The sequence below is a fragment of the Mus caroli genome, unplaced genomic scaffold, assembly GCF_978045245.1.
Source record: "Mus caroli unplaced genomic scaffold, Mus_caroli_1 scaffold_1, whole genome shotgun sequence".
Classification (NCBI taxonomy): domain Eukaryota; kingdom Metazoa; phylum Chordata; class Mammalia; order Rodentia; family Muridae; genus Mus; species Mus caroli.
In genome coordinates, this window is record NW_028227256.1 from 33,482,990 (window position 1) to 33,501,291 (window position 18,302).

Sequence of the window (18,302 nt, forward strand, 5' to 3'; positions counted from 1 at the left end):
GAATTTGAGTAAGACATTCAAATCCAGCTTAGGTCTGGGGATGGTCTCTCTGATTATACCTCAGGTGAAGGTGGGGAATGAGGAGAGGCGTTGTGGCCCACCACATGTCTTCCCGGTCCTGTTGAGACAGACTCACCTGGGTTTTCTCTGCCGAGAAAGGAAGTGACTCCTGCTGGCCCAGCATCCGGGCAATAATCACAAGACTCAGCTGACTTCTCAGCTGCCTGGGAGAGAAGAACAGGGACTCTGAGTGGGGTGGGCTGGAGGCCTGGGGGCTTCTGAATATTCTGGAAAGCATGGCAAAGGCAGGTTACCTGAGAGAGGATAATACATTTTCCTTTGGAGCTGTAACTCCTTCAGATCTGTATGTATTTGTGGGTCTGGATGGGTGGAAGTTCTACTCGGAAATGGACCAGCATTCCTACCTCTGCATAATAACCACTCACACATGAAGAGACAGAGCCAGGTGAGGCTCAGTGGTAGAGCACAGCCCACAGGAGAGCCTGGGGCCTGAACCATGAACAGAGCAATAATCGGAGAAGGAAACTGTAGAGGGGCTAACACTGAGGAGGAAAACACGCAGAGAGAGGGAAGGGCGACTGGAGGGAAAACATTCCCTTTGCTCTTCTCTTGGTCTGGCTGCATGCACTGACTCTCAGATTTCAAAGGACTTCTAGCAGGGTGGGTGACTGGCTTCCTGAGACCAGGCTTTATTGCGTGCGTGTGCGTGTGTGTGCATGTGTGTGTTCACTGTTTTGAAGAACTTTCCTTTGGGATTTTCCTCCTACATCCTGGGCCTCAAAGTGACTCAACCCCTGAAGTAGTTTTTGGGTCTTCATTGGACAGTTAAAAGGGTATAACCTCTCTGTGGGACAGCTAATGAATGTGACAAGGTGGCCACTTTATAGTGTTGTTTGTCCTCCTGACTCCCAGCAGGACAGACTTTAGGAGGGCCAGCAAAGAGAACAAGAGAGACAGAGCCACAGGAATGCCCAGAGCCAGTTGTAGATGAAGCCCCCAGCCCCAGCTCCTAGACAATTTGCTCCCTGACCTGCTTGTGAAACAGGCCCTCCTGCTTCACTCAGCCAAGCTGGACATCCGAGGCCAGCCGTGTGGCACGGCCTAGTCGGTGCTTACTCAGGCCTGAGCCGTCTTCTCCTTGGGAGTGAAGGCCCTAGTGGGGCTTCAGATGCTAACACTTGGATCCTGGGGTCTAAGAGATGAAGAAAGAAGAAACCAGAGGATGTGGCTGAGAGTTGTCCTGGGACCCTCGAACCTAGATGACAGGGCAAAATCGCAAGCCAATATTCTGTAATTAATCAGCCAGCCTTGCTGGGGAGATGGCACTGTGTCCTTCCAGGATCTCCAGACACTGGTCGCCAGGCAGGCAGCCCTGTGAATGGAATTATTTATTCTGACAAGGATGGCACCTGGGGCCTTACATGTGCCAGGCAGGTGCCATGCCACAGAATTTCATTCTTAATCTCTTCTGGAGTGACTTCTGCCACCACACAGTGCCAAGTAGCCCACTCAAAATGGAAGCCAGACACTACTGTCTTGAGCCATGCCAGGGAGTAAGATGAACGGAGGAAGGACAGCAAAGAAGGGTCTGCGTTAAAGCCTGCTGGAAAAGCTACATCTGAGACTGGCCTCTTAGAACAGCTGCTGAAGGGACACCACGGGGACCAGAGTACGGATGGCTCCCAAGAAAGTATCCCAGAGCCACACTTGCCTTATTGAGAGAGTGCTGAGGCAGACCTCCTCCAAGCTTCCTGGAGGCCAGAAAGCTCACAAGCAGACTAGGGCTTGAGCTCTGCAGGTTTTGTTGATTTTTCTTAAGTAACAGAAAAATCAGAAGAATCAACAAAGCAGGAGGCTCTTCATTTAAAAGAACAATGGCAGGCGGGGTGAGCACACATCTGAAGGTCTATGGTGGAAGAAAGAAATGGCCCCTCTGAGGGTGGAGGACTATGGGGTACTCCATAGCTGACAGAAAGCAAGGCCCTTGGTCTCTCTGGAACACTGAAAACATTTACTGAGGACATACATACACCTACCCCTTGATTTTGCAGTCCTGCTCCCATGTTCACAAGAGAGAGGTACTCATAGCAGAAGCACCCCATTAAGCAGACTGGACAGTGTCTACACGCTACCCCCACATGTCCCATCCCTCTGCCGCAGAGGCGATGGTGCATTCCATCACTCCCACAGCAGGGACAGGTGGCCCTGGGCAGGCTCCGGGTGTGCTTTCTCTTCCAATGTGGGTGCTAGTTTCACATGTGCTTGACTTGTGAGAACTCTACCGAGTCACATGCTCAATGGCCTGTCTGTCTGTCCAGCTGTACACTGTGGTTCAATAAAGAGATTCAGCTACAAGGGATTTATGCATGTCAGGTTTAGCAAAGTCTCTTTGTCTTAAAAGAATGTTATTCTGTGTTGAGTTTGTATTTCATCTGGCAACTGAGGGAGAAGCTAGCCATTTCCCCCAGAATTCTGCCTGGCTTTAGTCTTGCCCTCCTTCTGTGGAAGCATTGGGGGGTGTCCCAGAGTTTCCTCGGGGACCCTGAGAACTATCGCATTGAGGACAGGCAGCTTCCATTGGAGCAGAGCCATAGGATGGTCAATAAGAGCCTATCCTGATCTTCCATGGCCCCTCCTCTAGGTCCTGAGCCCCAGCTTCCTCTTCATCATATCCTCCACCCTGGCCTGCCTGTAGCTAGGACCTGTTTTCCAGCTGTTCCTGGGATCTGGGATCCAGGGGCAGCTAGGCCCAGACACAGTGGGAGGTAAATGGTTCCTCCAAGCAGCTGCCTCCCTCCCTGCCAGAGTCAGAAGTCCTGCATCTGGGCTTCATTAACTCCCCCCCCCTCCACACACACACACACACCACACACACACACCAAGGCCCACAGAGGGTGGGAGGGGCCGGCCAGGGAGAGGGCTAGAGCTGGCAGGCCTCACAACAGTACTGGGGGGAGTGGATCCTGAAGGGAAGAGGGGTGTGTGTGTGTGTGTGTGTGTGTGTGTTTGTGTGTGTGTGTGGGGGGGGTGGTGGTGGTGGTGGTGTCATGTCAGAACTGCAATCTAGAAAACATGCGCACGCACACACCAGCAGGCAACTGTGACAGAGAGGGTAAGTGGACACAAAGAGCCCATATCTATGAGCAGAGCTCCCTACACTGGCAATGTGTGCTGCCCACTGTCCTCCTGACACTCCTTCCTGAATCCCCAGTCCCACTGAGAAACAAGGACAGGGGGCCACTTTTTAACTTGACAGATGGAGAGCTTACAATGGAAAAGCAGTGAGGAGCCTCCTTCCCCCCTCCCCGCGCCCCCCCCCCCCAGCCCCAAGTACCAGTCCAGCTGTGCAGGGGGCAAGCAGAGGGCCCTGCCCAGGCTGTGGGCTGGTTTTCCACAGAAATTGCCTAGCCCCACCTGGCAAAGCTTTTCCAGAACTCACACTGGGCAAGCACAGAAAGATGCAGAGGCCACTGGAGCCCTCCCAGCAGATGTCAAATAAGGCAATAGGTTCCAACATAGTGCTTAGGCCAGACCAGGCCAGGCCAGGCCAGTCTTGGTCTCTGTCCCGCCCACTCCAAGAGGCCTCTATAAGACCAGGACACTGGATCAGCACACAGAGGTGCCCAAGGCACTAGAAAATTATGAAACACTATTTTTTTTCTAAACCAGAGGATTCAGGTACTTGGCTTCCAGACTGTCACTGTCTGGGCAGCTCTCTCACAAGGGACCAGACACCCTGCAGGAACACCCAGGAAGGTAGTATATGTGCCACTGGAAGTTAGGACAATGACACACAGGCCACTACAGTACTCACCCCCCCCCCCCTGTCTTCACTCCCTCCAAAGGGAACCAGGCCCTGCTGAGACTGAACTGCCCTAAAAGGCTACCAGGCATTTGGCCAAAGGCGTGAGCTGCGTTTTCCAATGTGTCCAGGACAGCCCAGGATGCAGCAGCCTCTGCCTGTTCCTCTGTGGAAATGCTGCCTGACACCTTGCTGTATGGCCTACATCCCCAGAGCTATAGACACCTGTCACCCTACTGGCTCCTCAGTCCCTAATGGGAGTCATCTCCAATGTGAGTGCTCGCTCCTTGGGCAGTAAGAACCAGGCTGTAAACCTGGTTAGCAGTTTGGGGAGTCTTTCCCCACACAGTCCCATTCTGCCTGCATCTGTAAGTACAGGGCCTCCATGCAGCCTGGTTGTCCAGGTGTGCTCATACAATCCCATGGGCTTGGAGAAGGAAGAGGCAGCCTGCACCATGCGGCCTGGAAGAGGGGGGTTACAGTGACTTTTAACCCAGGCAATGGATGGCCACAAAGCAGGATGAGGAAACAACTACTCATGTCACCAGGGAGCTGTCCTGGTGTCCCCAAGATGTGTGTGAGCACAGGGAGCCAGCCTCACCAGCCTCCCAGGACCTGCTGCATGGGCTCATCTCTAGCAGTGCTCAGACACAGGCAAACCAATCAGTAAGGTGGGGCATTACCAGGAAAGTGCTGATGCCTTGCAGAAGGGATGACTGGAAGAGGCCTAAGGGAGTTTCTGGAGACCAGATGACATTTTGTCCAGAGGCTAAGTATACAGATGGCAAACTCAAGATCCTCTCTTGAGTCCCTGACTGGCCACCTGACATGGCACCCACAGGCTATGGACACCTAGCCTACTGCTCACACACTACGTCAGTGTTCACTGAAAGTCCCTGGCCCTTTCCCCAAGTGTTTATTTCCGTCACAGAAGTGCAACATCTGCCTGACAAGCTGGTCCAGCCCATTTGCTTGGTAAACAAAGGGAGTTAGTTCTTCCTATATTTTGCCAAAATATGCCCTTGTGTGGTTCTGAGCAGGCTTGTGGGGTCTGTGCTCCAGGAGTCAGCTGGTGGGCAGGGTTGTTCCCACCCTTGACCGCATTTGCTGTGATCAGCAGGTGGCTCTGTCTACTGCAGGCCCCAGGACAACCTTACTTTTCCATCTTTTTGATCATTTTTCTTTGCGTCTGTCCTTGAAAGACCCTGGGTTGTCCATGTTCGCTGTGAGGTGAGCCACTCTGCTCACAGGGCTGGAGACTGATGCTCATTTTCTTGGCAACCGTGGGGCTTAAAGCAGTTAACAGATTGAATCCAAGTCTTTGGCCTTTTTTCACTTGTCTTCCTGACAAAGCCGATTTCTCAGACTCTGTTCTTAACTGTGCAGCAGGGCCTCTCTTTCCGACTCAGCCCATCATTATGGTTGGCTGAGTTCTTCTGGGAGCCTCAATTTGCTGTCGGTTAGATCCACGTTGCCTATGAATATGACCATTGTTCACTAATCGCCTCATTTGAGACATTGGTTTTACTCCAAATGTGAACTAGGTGGTCACAGAATGCTACCCTGAAGGTGAATGCATCAGCTTCCATGATGTCCCTAGGGTGTGATGACAGCTTCATCCAATCCTGCAGGGCTCTTCACAGTGCCCTCTCAGCACCCACCTGCCCGCCCACGCACTAGACTTTACTCTAGGCCTTCTTTTGTTAAGCACACGTTGACCCATCATCCCCAGGAGTGATGTCAAGGGGCTTTGCCTCCCACAACCTCCCAGTGAAGGGTCAGAGTGTCTCACCTACACATCTTCCAGTACAGTGGTGGGGTGTGCATGTGTGCGTGTGTGTTGAGGAGAGCAAGCAGAGAAGCTGATCCTCACTCCACACTGCCAGAGCTGTTATATATCACTTCCACTCTGAGACTTCAGCCCCTCCAACCACTTCTGATTCCATATATAAAACCATTTTTCTTGCCACAAAGACGACAGAAGTGAAACAGGCAGGATGAAGTGTTGAAGTTTCACAATCAGCCCCTAAATAGCACCCCTCACTTCAAAGACAGACGTGCAGGTGCAGTCCTCTGAGGGCCACGCATTCCCTGGCAGTCCTGTCTCCCACCCAGGCTGCTTGCTTTGTTTTGTGCTCTGCTTTCCAGTTCCTTATCTTTCAAACCTAAGGTCACAAGGGAGCAGCACTGAAATCCAGGGTCCAGGGCCTGTAGTGAGCACCCCCCCCACACACACACACGCTACCCTCCCTGCTGTATCTGCACAAAGTTCAGAGCTGACCTCCCAGCTGCCAGAGCCACCTTGCCTTAGAATCTGCTTCTGTGTGCTTTGTGATGCCCATCTAGACTCAAAAGGCATTCTCACCCAGCCTCATAGAGCAAACCACCTGTGTGTGGTCCTTCTCATTCTTCTAGCTCAAGGTTCAGCAAAGCCAGCTAACCCTTAACCCCATGGGTGGGGATGGGGTGGGGTGGGGTGGGGGTACTTGGTGTGAGGCAAGTCAGCCTGAGCCTAGTCAGTCAGATGGAGAGAGGAGAATGGAGCCTCTCCAGGAAACCAGAAGCAGACACTGTATACTAAGTTCAGATGGCTGCACAGTTTTAGGATGTGGCAGATATATGGGCATCCACAGGGGATGGGGGACAGAAAGAAATGGCAGGGGACAGGGATGGCGGAGCACAGGTACAAGTTTGAGAGAGGCGGTATGAAAGAGTAAGGCAAAAGGCCCCACAACACTAGCTGGGCTGCTTGAAAGTTATACCAAGGGTAAGAATTTTTTTTAAGATTCTTTATTTTCTGTATGAGAGTGTTAAGCCTACATTTAATGTATGTGCCCGCATGTGTGCTTAGTTCTCCAAGGGATCAGAAGACCTCTGGTGCTGATACTAGAAAAACAGATGGCTGTGTGGGTGCTGGGACACTAAGCCTAGCCCTGTGCAAGAGCAGCCAGTGCTCTTAACTTTTGAGCCATCTCTCTAGCACCTCCACTCCCATCCTGAACAGATTTTCAGTAGAGGGAACTGATAGTGTTTGGTACGGAAGGTCACACTCCTACAGAAAGAAGGATGGATCATCTTGAAAAAAAAAAAAAAACAGCCACAGTCAGACTGGACTGGGTCTCCAGGAAGAACTGCAGGGTGCTGGAGTGCAGCCTTATCTAGGAAAGAACTGTCAAGATATGGAACTAGGGGTCTGGTGAGAAGAAAGTGGCATTGTGGGGGCAGGAGTGGAGAGACACTGCTGTTTGCTGGCAGTGGGACACTTCAACAGCTCTTGTTCGTGGTGTTGGGATTGCCGAGGGCCTGGAAAAGGCTGGCTAGCAGCCCACAGAGTGGGAGCCTGAAGGGGTCAGGGCTCCAGTTCACAAGGCCACCCCGTTTCAGGGCAGGTAAGTCTAAAGTGGACGCAGGGAGGCATTGAACAGTGGCAAGAGGTGCAGTACCTGAGCTAGAACCTGAGTGTTGTGTGGAGCTGAAAGAAGCAAATGTGGGCCCTCTGGTCCCACTGCAGACACTGCAGGAGCACAGCCAGCAAGAGCACAGCGGGGAAGGGGAGGGAGAGGGTCCAGGGAAAGCCCCTGCACCTGCACTTGTCTCTGGGTTGTTCCCAGTGCACACCTGCTCATTGTGAAATCCCTTCCTCCCAGGCTGCTGTCTTCAGCTAACTCCTTGAGGAGGGATCAAGGAGATTGAACTTCCTTGATTAGCCACTTCCAAATAAAAGGATGCTGAGAGGGCACTGGGGGAGAGGCCTGGAATTCACTGGGCCAACAAACAATGGGCAACTGTGACCCAGGCAAGGACTTGGTTCAAAAGCCTAGCCAGGGCTGCTCTCCCCAGGGTCCCTTCCTCAGGAGCATCCAATTGGTTAAGTTTCCATCTAACTCTTTGCTTCAATACAGAGTTTCTCTGTGGAGCCCTGGCTAGCTACTCTGGAGCTCACTCTGTAGACCAGGCTGGCCTAGAACTCACAGAGATCCACCTGCCTCTGCCTTCCAAGTCCTAGAATTAAAGATGTGTGTCACCATGCTTAGCGTAAAACTCTAGACTTTGAAGACGAAGCTTGTCTTTGGAAGGTTCTGGACTAGACTCATCTGCTGTGGCAATTCCTTTGTCAAAAATTTAGGTGTATTCTTGATGCCGTGGTTCACACTAAAGTATATACATATACACATACATACATGCCTCACAGGGGCCCTATCTTTCAGAAATACCACATGAAATAAAAAGACAAGAAGTCTGGGCTTTGCTTCAGTGACCTGGGGTGAGGGGAGTGCCAGCAGGATCCACAGTGGCCACAGAGGGCTCTGGTGACCACTCTCTACTTCTGGACGTATTTCAACATTCCCAAATAATCTTAGACTCAGGCCAAGGAGACAGCTCAGTGGGTCTCAATGGGTAAAGGCACCACCGCCAGGCTGATGACCTGAGTTAGATCCCCAGAGGCTACAAGCATAAGAAGAGGATCCCTCTGGCCTCCGCGTGTGTTCATGTACACATGTGTGTGCAAAGTGTGAATAAAATGAGCGGATAAAAACTCATGGAGCCAGGTGTGGTGGCGCACGTCTTTAATCCCAGCACTTGGGAGGCAGAGGCAGGTGGATTTCTGATTTTGAGGTCAGCCTGGTCTACAGGGTGAGTTCCATGACAGCCAGGGCTACACAGAGAAACAAACAAACAAACAGCTCAAGGAATAAGTGATGCTGTAATCATGACTATGGGAGAAAAGGCATAACTGGAAGGAATCTGGAAGAGATGAACCCAAAGGGCAAAGACACTTGTGCTCACCTCAGTGCCCTGAGATCCGCCCCCAACAGGGTTGAACAATTACACACACATTGTTGTTGCTATTGTTGTTTGCTTGCTCATTTGTTTAAGGCAAGGTCTCATGTGGCGCAGGTTTGCTTCAGACTCGGGCAGCAAAGGCTAGCCAGGTACTCCCAGTCCTTCAACTGCACTCTCCAAGTGCTATAATCACAGCACTTGGACACCACACCCAGTCTAGAGTCTCAAGAAGCCCACATGGCCTTGACCTTCTGATGGTCCTGCCTCAACCTCCCAAAAGCCAGGATCCTATGACTGGTTCAGTTTGCAGCTCTCAGTTTGCAAAAAGCTTTCTAGCACTGTGGCCTATTTTCATCAGTTAGTGTCACTTCAGTACCCTTTCTTCTACCTACACCCCACCCTCAGCCAGCTCTGGGATGGAACCCCAGACTTGTCCATAGAAGGCAAGCATCCTACCTACTGCACCGTAGCCTCAGACTCTGTCATACTTCTCTTTTTTTTTTTTTTTTTTTTTGAGACAGGATCTTACCATGTAGCCTTGGCTGGTCTGGTACTTGCTATGTAGACCAGGTTGTCTCAAACTTGAGATCTACCTGTCACTGCCTCCTGAGTGCTGGGATTAAAGGCTTGTAACACCATGTCCAGCCAAGTCTGCATGTCTATGTATTTATACTCTATTTATATTACTATGAGTATGTGTGTTTGTCTGTGTGTGGGTTTGTGTACAGTGCCAGAGCTTTTAACAGATGTTCCTGGAGTTGGAGTTACAGGTGGCTGTGATGTGAGTTCTGGCTTCTGCAAGAGTGGCTGACTGAGCTCATAGCTACTGAGCATCTCTCCAACCCAAAGTTGCACTTTTAAAGTCTATTTGATCCTGTCACACGGCCTTCCCAAGGAGGCGTGGAGTGCATGTGCACACCGTGAAGCCGGGAGCTGGGCCTGTCTCCTCATATCTTGTCAACACAAGCAAGATGGTTCTTTCAGCTCTGTGCTGGTCTGCCAGGCAAAGAACTCTGGGTCACTGCTGCTCTTGTGACATGTGCTAGTAAGCCTTCATGCACACAGTCTAAGTGGGTCTCCTCTGAAGGCCACAGTGCAGCAGCATGCTAGGATGTTTAATAAACAGTCACAGATGGTGAAGGAGGCAGGTCCTTGGAGCCTGGGAACAAGAGCACAGTGAAGCAAGCACAGCCCATAACCCTTCTTCCTGATGGGATGGGGCTCCTTCCGGTGGCAGCAGGGGGGCAGCTCAGCCCCTAGCACAATGGTTCTCAATCCCTTTAGCAAACTTCTATCTCCAAAAATACTTACGTTATGATCTGTAACAGTAACAAAATTACAATTATGAAGTAGCAACGAAATCATTTCTGGTTGGGGGTCAGTGTGTTAGGAAGGTTGGGAACCACTGCCCTAGCAGAAAGCAGAACAGAAACTGTTATTTCCAAGCGCCCTATGGCTTATCAAGTGGGGTCACTTTCCCTTTGATTTCCCTTTGAAAACCCCTGCTTCCCATTGGTCCCACTTCAGGTGGCTTGCTTTACAATTTGTTTTCATTTTTATGCTTAAGTTGGGCACTTGGCCTGAAATCCTGATCAAGGCAGGGGTGCTGACTGCACTGTGCAAATCTGTGGGTGTGGACATGGGAGGGAGTTCTTGCTTTGTACTTAACCAATCAATTAGATCCAGAGTGTGACAGCTTCTGCACTGTTGGTTTTCCTGGGGTCAGTCTGGGCACTGAGCCCAGTGGAGCAGTCACCAGCAAGGGCAGAGCCAGGCATTCAGCAAGCGCCTCCATTACCACCATTGCTGCAGCTCTAAAGAAAGACCCACAGCAGGATGTGAAAAAGAACTGGAGTTGGCTCTTCCTGAGCTAGTTTGCAGGCCTGAGGCAGAAAAACCCTGCAGGGAGCCTGCGCTCACACAGGCTTAAGAATGAGACAGCAGGTGGGGGGCAGGGAAGGGCATGTTACACTCTCTACTCTTTCCTTGCTTCTTTCTTTCTTCCTTTCCTTTCTTTTTTCTTTCTTCCTTTCTTTCTTTTTCTTTCTTCATTTCCTTTCTTTTTCTGTTCTTTCTTTCTTTCTTTCTTTCCTTCCTTCCTTCCTTCCTTCTTTCTTCCTTTCTTTCTTTCTTTCTTTCTTTCTTTCTTTCTTTCTTTCTTTCTTTCTTTCTTTCTTTCTTTCTTTCTTCTCTTCCTCCTCCTCCTTCTTTTGTTTTTCCAAGACAGGGTTTCTCTGTATAGCCCTGGCTGTCCTGGAACTCACTTTGTAGGCCAGGCTGGCCTCGAACTCAGAAATCCACCTGTGTCTGCCTCCCGAGTCCTGGGATTAAAGGCGTGCGCCACAAAGTTTCTTCTTTTAAAAATGACTATTATTGTGTGTGTATGCATGTATGCAGGAGTTCAGGCAGGAGCCCAGAGGCAGGAGTGACGCAGAGACCACTGCTTGCACTGGCTTGCTATCCAGAGCATGCTCAAGCTTTCTTATGCCATCCAGGACCACCTGTCCAGGGATGGCACTGCCCACCGTGGACTGGGCCCACCCACATCAATCATGAATTAAGAAAATGTCCCACAGAGTTACCTACAGGAGCATTTTCTCAGTTGAGGGTCCTCCTCCCAGACAGTCTGACTGAATCTGCAGCTTGATGGTTTGGCTAGCCAGGCTGACTGGGCAAACAGTCAGTGGGATTCTCCTGTTTCTGTCTTTGCCCACCCCCTTCCAGTGCCTGGGATACAGGTGTTGTATGCAGCCACACCTGACTTTTCATTTCATTTCACTTTTCATTCTGCCTCACCTCTCCTCCCTCTCCACTCCCCTCCCCTTCCTTCCCACCTCTTTCTTCCCTCCCTTCTTTTCTCTTTCAAGACAAAGTCTTACCTTATAGTTTAGATTGCCTGGAATTCACTTTGTAGCTCACAGTGCCTTTGCAATTCAGCAATCCTCTGCCTCAGGCTTTCTTTTCTTTTTATTTATTTATTTATTTATTTATTTATTTATTTATTATATGTAAGTACACTGTAGCTGTCTTCAGACACTCCAGAAGAGGGCGCCAGATCTCGTTACGGATGGTTGTGAGCCACCATGTGGTTGCTGGGACTTGAACTCTGGACCTTTGGAAGAGCAGTCGGGTGCTCTTACCCACTGAGCCATCTCACCAGCCCCTGCCTCAGGCTTTCAAGTGCTCTCAAGTGCTCAGATTAGAGGCCACCTTGCCTGCATTCATTCTTTCTTTCTTTCTTTCTTTCTTTCTTTCTTTCTTTCTTTCTTTGGGGGGGGGCAAGATCTCAATAAATCAGCTAGGCTCACCTTGAACTCAAGGTCTTCCAGCCTTGACTTCTAGAAAGCTGGAATTACAGGAGTCTGTCACCACTGGCCAGCTAATCTCAATAAATAACACTCCAGGCTGGTGAGATGGCTCAGTGGGTAAGAGCACCCGACTGCTCTTTCGAAGGTCCAAAGTTCAAATCCCAGCAACCACATGGTGGCTCACAACCATCTGTAATGAGATCTTACTCCCTCTTCTGGAATGTCTGAAGACAGCTACAGTGTACTTATATATGATAAAAATAAATAAATCTTTAAAAAAAATAAATAACACTCCGATGAGGAACCCTCTTCCCAGCAAACTTGTGGCCTAAGGCATTCTGTTGACACATCTGTCTGAAATACAGGTGAGGGATGCTCCATTTTACTCCCTGTCATTCAAGAAGTACTTGTCATAGGCCTGGGAACTACAAAGACACCAAGTCCCCAAATCTGCTTAAAATATGGCTAGAGGAATGAGCACAGCTATGCCTTTGAAATATGACTTTAATACCTTCAAGTGTATCAGGAAATGATGGATTAGAAAGGATGGACCATCTAGAGACTGCCATATCCAGGGATCCATCCCATAATCAGCCTCTAAACGCTGACACCATTGCATACACTAGCAAGATTTTGCTGAAAAGACCCTGATATAGCTGTCTCTTGTGAGACTATGCTAGGGCCTAGCAAACAAAGAAGTGGATGCTCACAGTCAACTATTGGATGGATCACAGGGCTCCCAATGGAGGAGCTAGAGAAAGTACCCAAGGAGCTAAAGGGAACTGCAACCCTATAGGTGGAACAACAATATGAACTAACCAGTACTCCAGAGCTCTTGTCTCTCTAGCTGTATATGTATCAAAAGACGGCCTAGCCGGCCATTAGTGGAAAGAGAGGCCCATTGGTCGTGCAAACTTTATATGCCTCAGTACAGGGGAACACCAGGGCCAAAAAGTGGGAGTGGGTGGGTAGGGGGGTGGGGGGAGGGTATGGGGGACTTTTGGGATAGGATTGGAAATGTAAAATTAGGAAAATACCTAATAAAATATTTTTAAAAATATGACTTTAAAAATTATTCGCCGGGTGTGGTGATGCACGCCTTTAATCCCAGCACTCAGGAGGCACAGGCAGGCAGATTTCTGAGTTCGAGGCCAGCCTGGTCTACAGAGTGAGTTCCAGCACAGCCAGGGCTACACAGAGAAACCCTGTCTCGAAAACTGCCCCCCCCCAAAAAAAATTATTCATGACCATTGTTTTAGACATTCTCACCCTGTACCTCAGGCTGGCCTTGAACTCTTTTTTTTTTTTTTTTTTTTTTTTTTTTGAGACAGGGTTTCTCTGTGTAACCCTGGTTGCCTGGAACCCACTCTGTAGACCAGACTGGCCTTGATCTCACAGAGATTAGCCTGCCTTTGCCTCCTGAGTGCTGAGATTAAAGGTGTAGGCCACCACTGCCCAGCAAAACTAAATTTAAAAGAGGATAATTTACAACCTTAGAAGAAAATATACTGTTTGCAACAAATATAAGAAGTAAAAATCAGCTGGGTGTGGTGGTGCACGCCTTTAATCCCAGCACTTGGGAGGCAGAGGCAGGCGGATTTCTGAGTTCAAGGCCAGCCTGGTCTACAAAGTGAGTTCCAGGACAGCCAGGGCTATGCAGAGAAACCCTGTCTCGAAAAGCCAAAAAAAAAAGAACAACAACAACAAAAACAAGAAGTGAGAATCAGTGTAGTGAAGAAGATAAATTACCTGATAGGAAACCAGTGAGGGATACCAGAAGGTAATCCCAGTGAGGGAACCCCAAGCAGCCAATAGAGGCAATAAGCTGCTTGACCTCGCTGACAAAGGGAGAGGTGAGGATTAAAAACAGAGGATAACATTTTCTATTCATCATATTGAAGATGACTCTCGAGTGCTAGTGAGCATGGGGTGGGGGTACTCTCTTAAGTACTAGTATTAGCAATCTGTCTACTTGCTTTTTACTGGTGTCAGTAAGTGTCTAAAGGCTGAAAGGAACAGACAAGGGTGCCTCTGGGTTGGGGGCGGGGATAGTGATTTCTTTAAAATGACCTAGACAGGGCTGGAGAGATGGCTCAATGGTTAAGAGCACTGACTGCTCTTCCAGAGGTCCTGAGTTCAATTCCCAGCAACCACATGGTGGCTCACAACCATCTGTAATGAGATCTGATGCCCTCTTCTGGTGTGTCTGAAGACGGCTACAGTGTACCCATATAATTAATAATAATAAAAGACCCAGTCAACACAATGGCCGTCATGGAGCTGACACAAAGATGCAACCAAAAGCCAGGGACTTAGGGTTCTGAAGTCAATATGCACAGGTTTAGGGGTGAAGGGTACGAGGTGGAGAAGCCTCTAGAATGATCGATTCCAGCTTGCTCCCTGGAGTTGATGTGCTGTGGGGGACAGCAGAAGGGGGACAGGCTCAGTCTTTTCAAATCAAATGGAAAGAAATCCCCAGGGTGTGGGCTGCTTGGACAGGCGGTGAATACTGGGGTGTGGATTGAGCAGCTTCCTAGGGAAGAGCTGGAAGCTGAAACCAGCAGGGGAAGGCTGAGCCACCAAGTCAGTTGAGTATGTTTGCTTATATGGGCCTGGGGTGAGGTCTCTTGGGAAGTCTACTGTCAGGTGCCTGTTCAGGACCGGGGTGGGAAGGGAGGGACCAAGGGCCCAGGTAGGGCCCTCCCTGTGGCTGTGAGTGAGGAGCAGAAGAACAAAGGTGGAGATGAGGAGAGACAAGGCCAGGAGAGTCCAGCCAACAGCTCTTATCTTCTGGGCTGTCTGTTGTTCACTTCATCATTCCACAAGAATTTTACAAAACACCACTGGCTTGCCAGGCGCGGGCTGAGATGTGGGGCGATATGGCAGTGATCCTGACAAGGCACCTGCTCTGGAAGTGACTAGGTGGGGAGAGCGAGTCCAAATAGGGAAATAAATAGTAAGATAATTTATGGCAGAAAAGAGCTGCGCAGAAAATAAACGGTGATGGACTAGGAGCAGGAGTAGGTGGTGGAAGAGAGGGAAGGAGTGACAAGAAGAACCCAGAAACCTAAGGTGCGGGAGCCCCAAAGAAAGGCGGGCAGGCGGGCACTGCCGGCAGAAGCTAATTGCATAAGACAGTGTTTTACTAATAAGATCATGTTAAGAAAATTAGGCGGTTTTTTTTTTCATTTGTAAAGAACTCATTAGTGAATTGTATTTTTAGTTCTTCCTCTGAGACTTTAGAAACCAGGCAGACAGTTTGTTTGTTGGGGTTGGTAGGGAAGATTCTAGATCCTTGAAAGATCCCGTGGGATGAACATCAGGGGGTGGGCAGAATGGTTGAGAAGCACCCACCTGCCCCGAGGCGTCACATCCAGGAAGAACTGCACGAGGGCCAGCAGGTTGTGGTGGTGGTCGGACACCCAGCTCAGGGCGCAGCAAAGGGGCTGGAGCTGTAGGGCAGAGGTACCCAGTAAGCTGCTGGAGGAAGCTGCCGTCACCTCTGCCCTGCTAACTTAGGGGAGCAAAGGTCCCTTCGTGAGGGCCAGGGACCCCTGCAGAAGCTGTAAGAGATGCTCTCCCCCACCTAGGGTGCTCCAGGGGCAAGGCAGTTCCCAGGGGCAGAGCCCAGGCTGTGTACCTTTCCAGGCCACTCTTGGATTCTCTCCAGCAGCAGGAGCAGGAGTTGCTGGAGGTCACTCTTGGGTAGCAGGCACAACCCTACATCCAGGCCTGCGCGGCACAGCAGCTCCATCAGATCCAAGATGCTGGCATCCGTGTAGGAGGCTGGCCGGACTAGGAGACACAGGATCAGGAACTGGAGGCAAGACAAAGAAGCAGGGGTGGGAGGGGGCATGGAGCTGAGGGAAGGGCTGGGGTGGGGACTCAAGAGTGAGGGACCGGCTCTCTAGAGACCAGCAGGCCACCTGTTCTGTGAACCCCTTTAGCCATACTGGCAGTCATAGGTGGACTTCAGGCTTTCTGTAGCATGGGTACCAAGGCTACCACTGAGCCTGCATTGGGGTTGAGTTGGCTCACTGTGGGTGCCTGGTGAAGCTACCCACCTAAACCACTGAGTAAATCGTTTGGGGTGAGTTGGGAAAGGAAAGCTTGGCTCACCCTGTAGATGTAGTTCAACTTAATGTCCAAGGCCACTTCCTGGGGAGGATCCTGTGAGTCCAGGCTGGCCTCACTCTCAAGCACCCTGACATAAAGCAGAAACAATATCATTATATGCACGTGGAGAGTAGGAGGTGCTTAAGGAGAAAGAAAAGCAGAGCCAGAGAAACAGAGGACCTGCTTGTCCAGGGTCCCCTCATCATCTGCTAGGACAGACCTTCCCCAAGGAGAGGCTTAAAAACTTTTATTATAGCCAGACACTGGTGGGTGCATGTCGTTAATTCTACCACTCAGGAGGCAGAAGCAGGAAGAGTTTGAGGCCAGCCTAGTCTATGTAGTGAGTTCCAGGACATCCAGGGCTATACAGAGAAACCCTGTCTTAAAACAACAACAACAAAAACTACAACAAAAGTATGCCACTGAGATTCTGAGAGTCAAGGGTCCAGAAACAGTCAGTTAGGGGGTAGTTCTACAGTGGTCTTCAAGGCTGGGTGGGGCTACCTTCATGTCAGGCTTGACTAAGCTAGGGACCTGTCTCTCAGCTCAACAATACAACCATGGATTGGGAGGTTCCTGATTCCCTGCCACATGGGACTCTTCAATATGGTGACTGGAGTTCCTTTCCCAGAGTAGGAGGGAAGTACTCCCATGACTGCTGTGGCTTTTCAGACCTGAGCTGGACATGCCATCCCTATTGTTCTACCCCTGTAGCCCACCTAGGTGTGGGGAGAGTATGCACTGCACTGAGGGGTGGTCACTGAGCTCCTCTTGCTCAATATTCAGAGGAGCTCTCCAGCTTTAGCATCCTGGGACCTCGAAAGCAGGAAACCCTACCTCTCATCTCTCTGATGGTCTTCCTTCCACAGAAGCCATCTCTTTGCCTGTTCAATGATGGTAAATACACCCACCAAAGAACCACATGGCGGCCCTAGTCACTGAGGCGCCGCCAAGGACTCAGCTGCCTCCCCCTCGAGCCCCATCGCTTCCCGACGCTCCGTCCCCCCCGCGCCCCCCCCTGCAGCCGCCTTCCGCAGGCCGTTTCCACCGAGGTAAAGGAATCATTGTATTGTATGTCCGCTCTCCAGAACCTCCACTCTTACGACCCCTTTGCTGATGCAAGTAAGGATGGTAACCTGCTTCCTGCTGGCAGCGAGGATTATGTCCAAATTCAACCGAGAAACGGCAGGAAGACCCTTACCACTGTCCAAGGGATCACTGATGATTATGATAAAAAGAAACCAGTGAAGGCGTTTAAGAAGAAATTTGCCTGCAATGGTACTGTAATTGAGCATCCAGAATATGGAGAAGTAATTCAGCTACAGGGTGACCAGCACAAGAACATATGCCAGCTCCTGATAGAGACTGGGCTGGCTGAGGACAATCAGCTGAAGGTTCATGGGTTTTAAGTGCTTGTGGCTCTCTGAAGCTTAAGCGAGGATTTCCTTGCAATGAGTAGAATTTCCCTTCTGTCCCTTGTCACAAGTTTAAAAATCTCACAGCTTGTATAATGTAATCATTTGGGGTCCGCTTTTAACTTGGACTAATGTAACTCCTTCATGCAATAAACTGAAAAGAGCCCCCCCCCCCCAAAAAAAAAAAAAGAACCACATGGCAACACTCAGCAAGTGAGACAGAAGCCAGACAAAGCTGCACACCCCTACCAAAGGCTGTTAGGTTGTATCTAACAAGTCGTGTATGGACAGGCCCCGTGTGGCCAGTCCCTCCAGATGGGGCAGATTGGTGACTGGGGACTGGGTGAAGAAATCCTCTCCCTAAAGACCAGAGTCAAACACAGCCAGCCTGGAGCTGCTCCTGGCATGGCTGGCCTGAGTGGGCAGCCCCCAGTTTCTTGTTTTGTTTTTCAAGACAGGGTTTCTCTTTATAGCCCTGGCTGTCCTGGAACTCACTTTGTAGACCAGGCTGGCCTTGAACTCAGAAATCCGCCTGCCTCTGCCTCCCGAGTGCTGGGATTAAAGGCGTGTGCCACCACTGCCCGGCGCCCCCAAAGTTTTTTAGTTCACAATATTATTCTCTTTCAGACCAAATATACATTAGCCACTTTGGGTCACTTAAGTAGGTTTCACGCAAAGCTCCCCTCTGCTGTCTCACTCACTTCTCCACAGTTTTTTTGGAGACAGGGTCTCAGCTATTCCAAGTTAGTCTCAAACTCATTATGTAGTGGGGAACGGTCTTGATCTTCTGACCCCATCTTCTGAGTGCTGGGATTATAAGTGTCTGCTACCATGTCCAGTTTATATGATGCTGAG

General features: G+C 50.1%; 1 protein-coding gene and 1 pseudogene across 3 annotated transcripts in view; one reads left to right on the forward strand and one right to left on the reverse strand.

The window, feature by feature from the left end:
• The window catches only part of Fam178b (family with sequence similarity 178 member B), a 122,439-nt gene that overhangs the window by 23,409 nt on the left and 80,728 nt on the right, over positions 1-18,302 (reverse strand). For all 3 annotated transcript variants that reach the window (XM_021158105.1, XM_085836364.1, XM_021158096.2), the window contains 4 exons: positions 16,036-16,120; positions 15,557-15,733; positions 15,271-15,368; positions 137-224 (listed from right to left, as the gene is read on the reverse strand). In XM_021158105.1, the coding sequence (XP_021013764.1) occupies positions 137-224; positions 15,271-15,368; positions 15,557-15,733; positions 16,036-16,120 (448 nt within the window). The remainder of the gene's footprint in view (positions 1-136; positions 225-15,270; positions 15,369-15,556; positions 15,734-16,035; positions 16,121-18,302) is intronic.
• On the forward strand, positions 17,106-17,607 carry LOC110291153 (eukaryotic translation initiation factor 1 pseudogene; annotated as a pseudogene).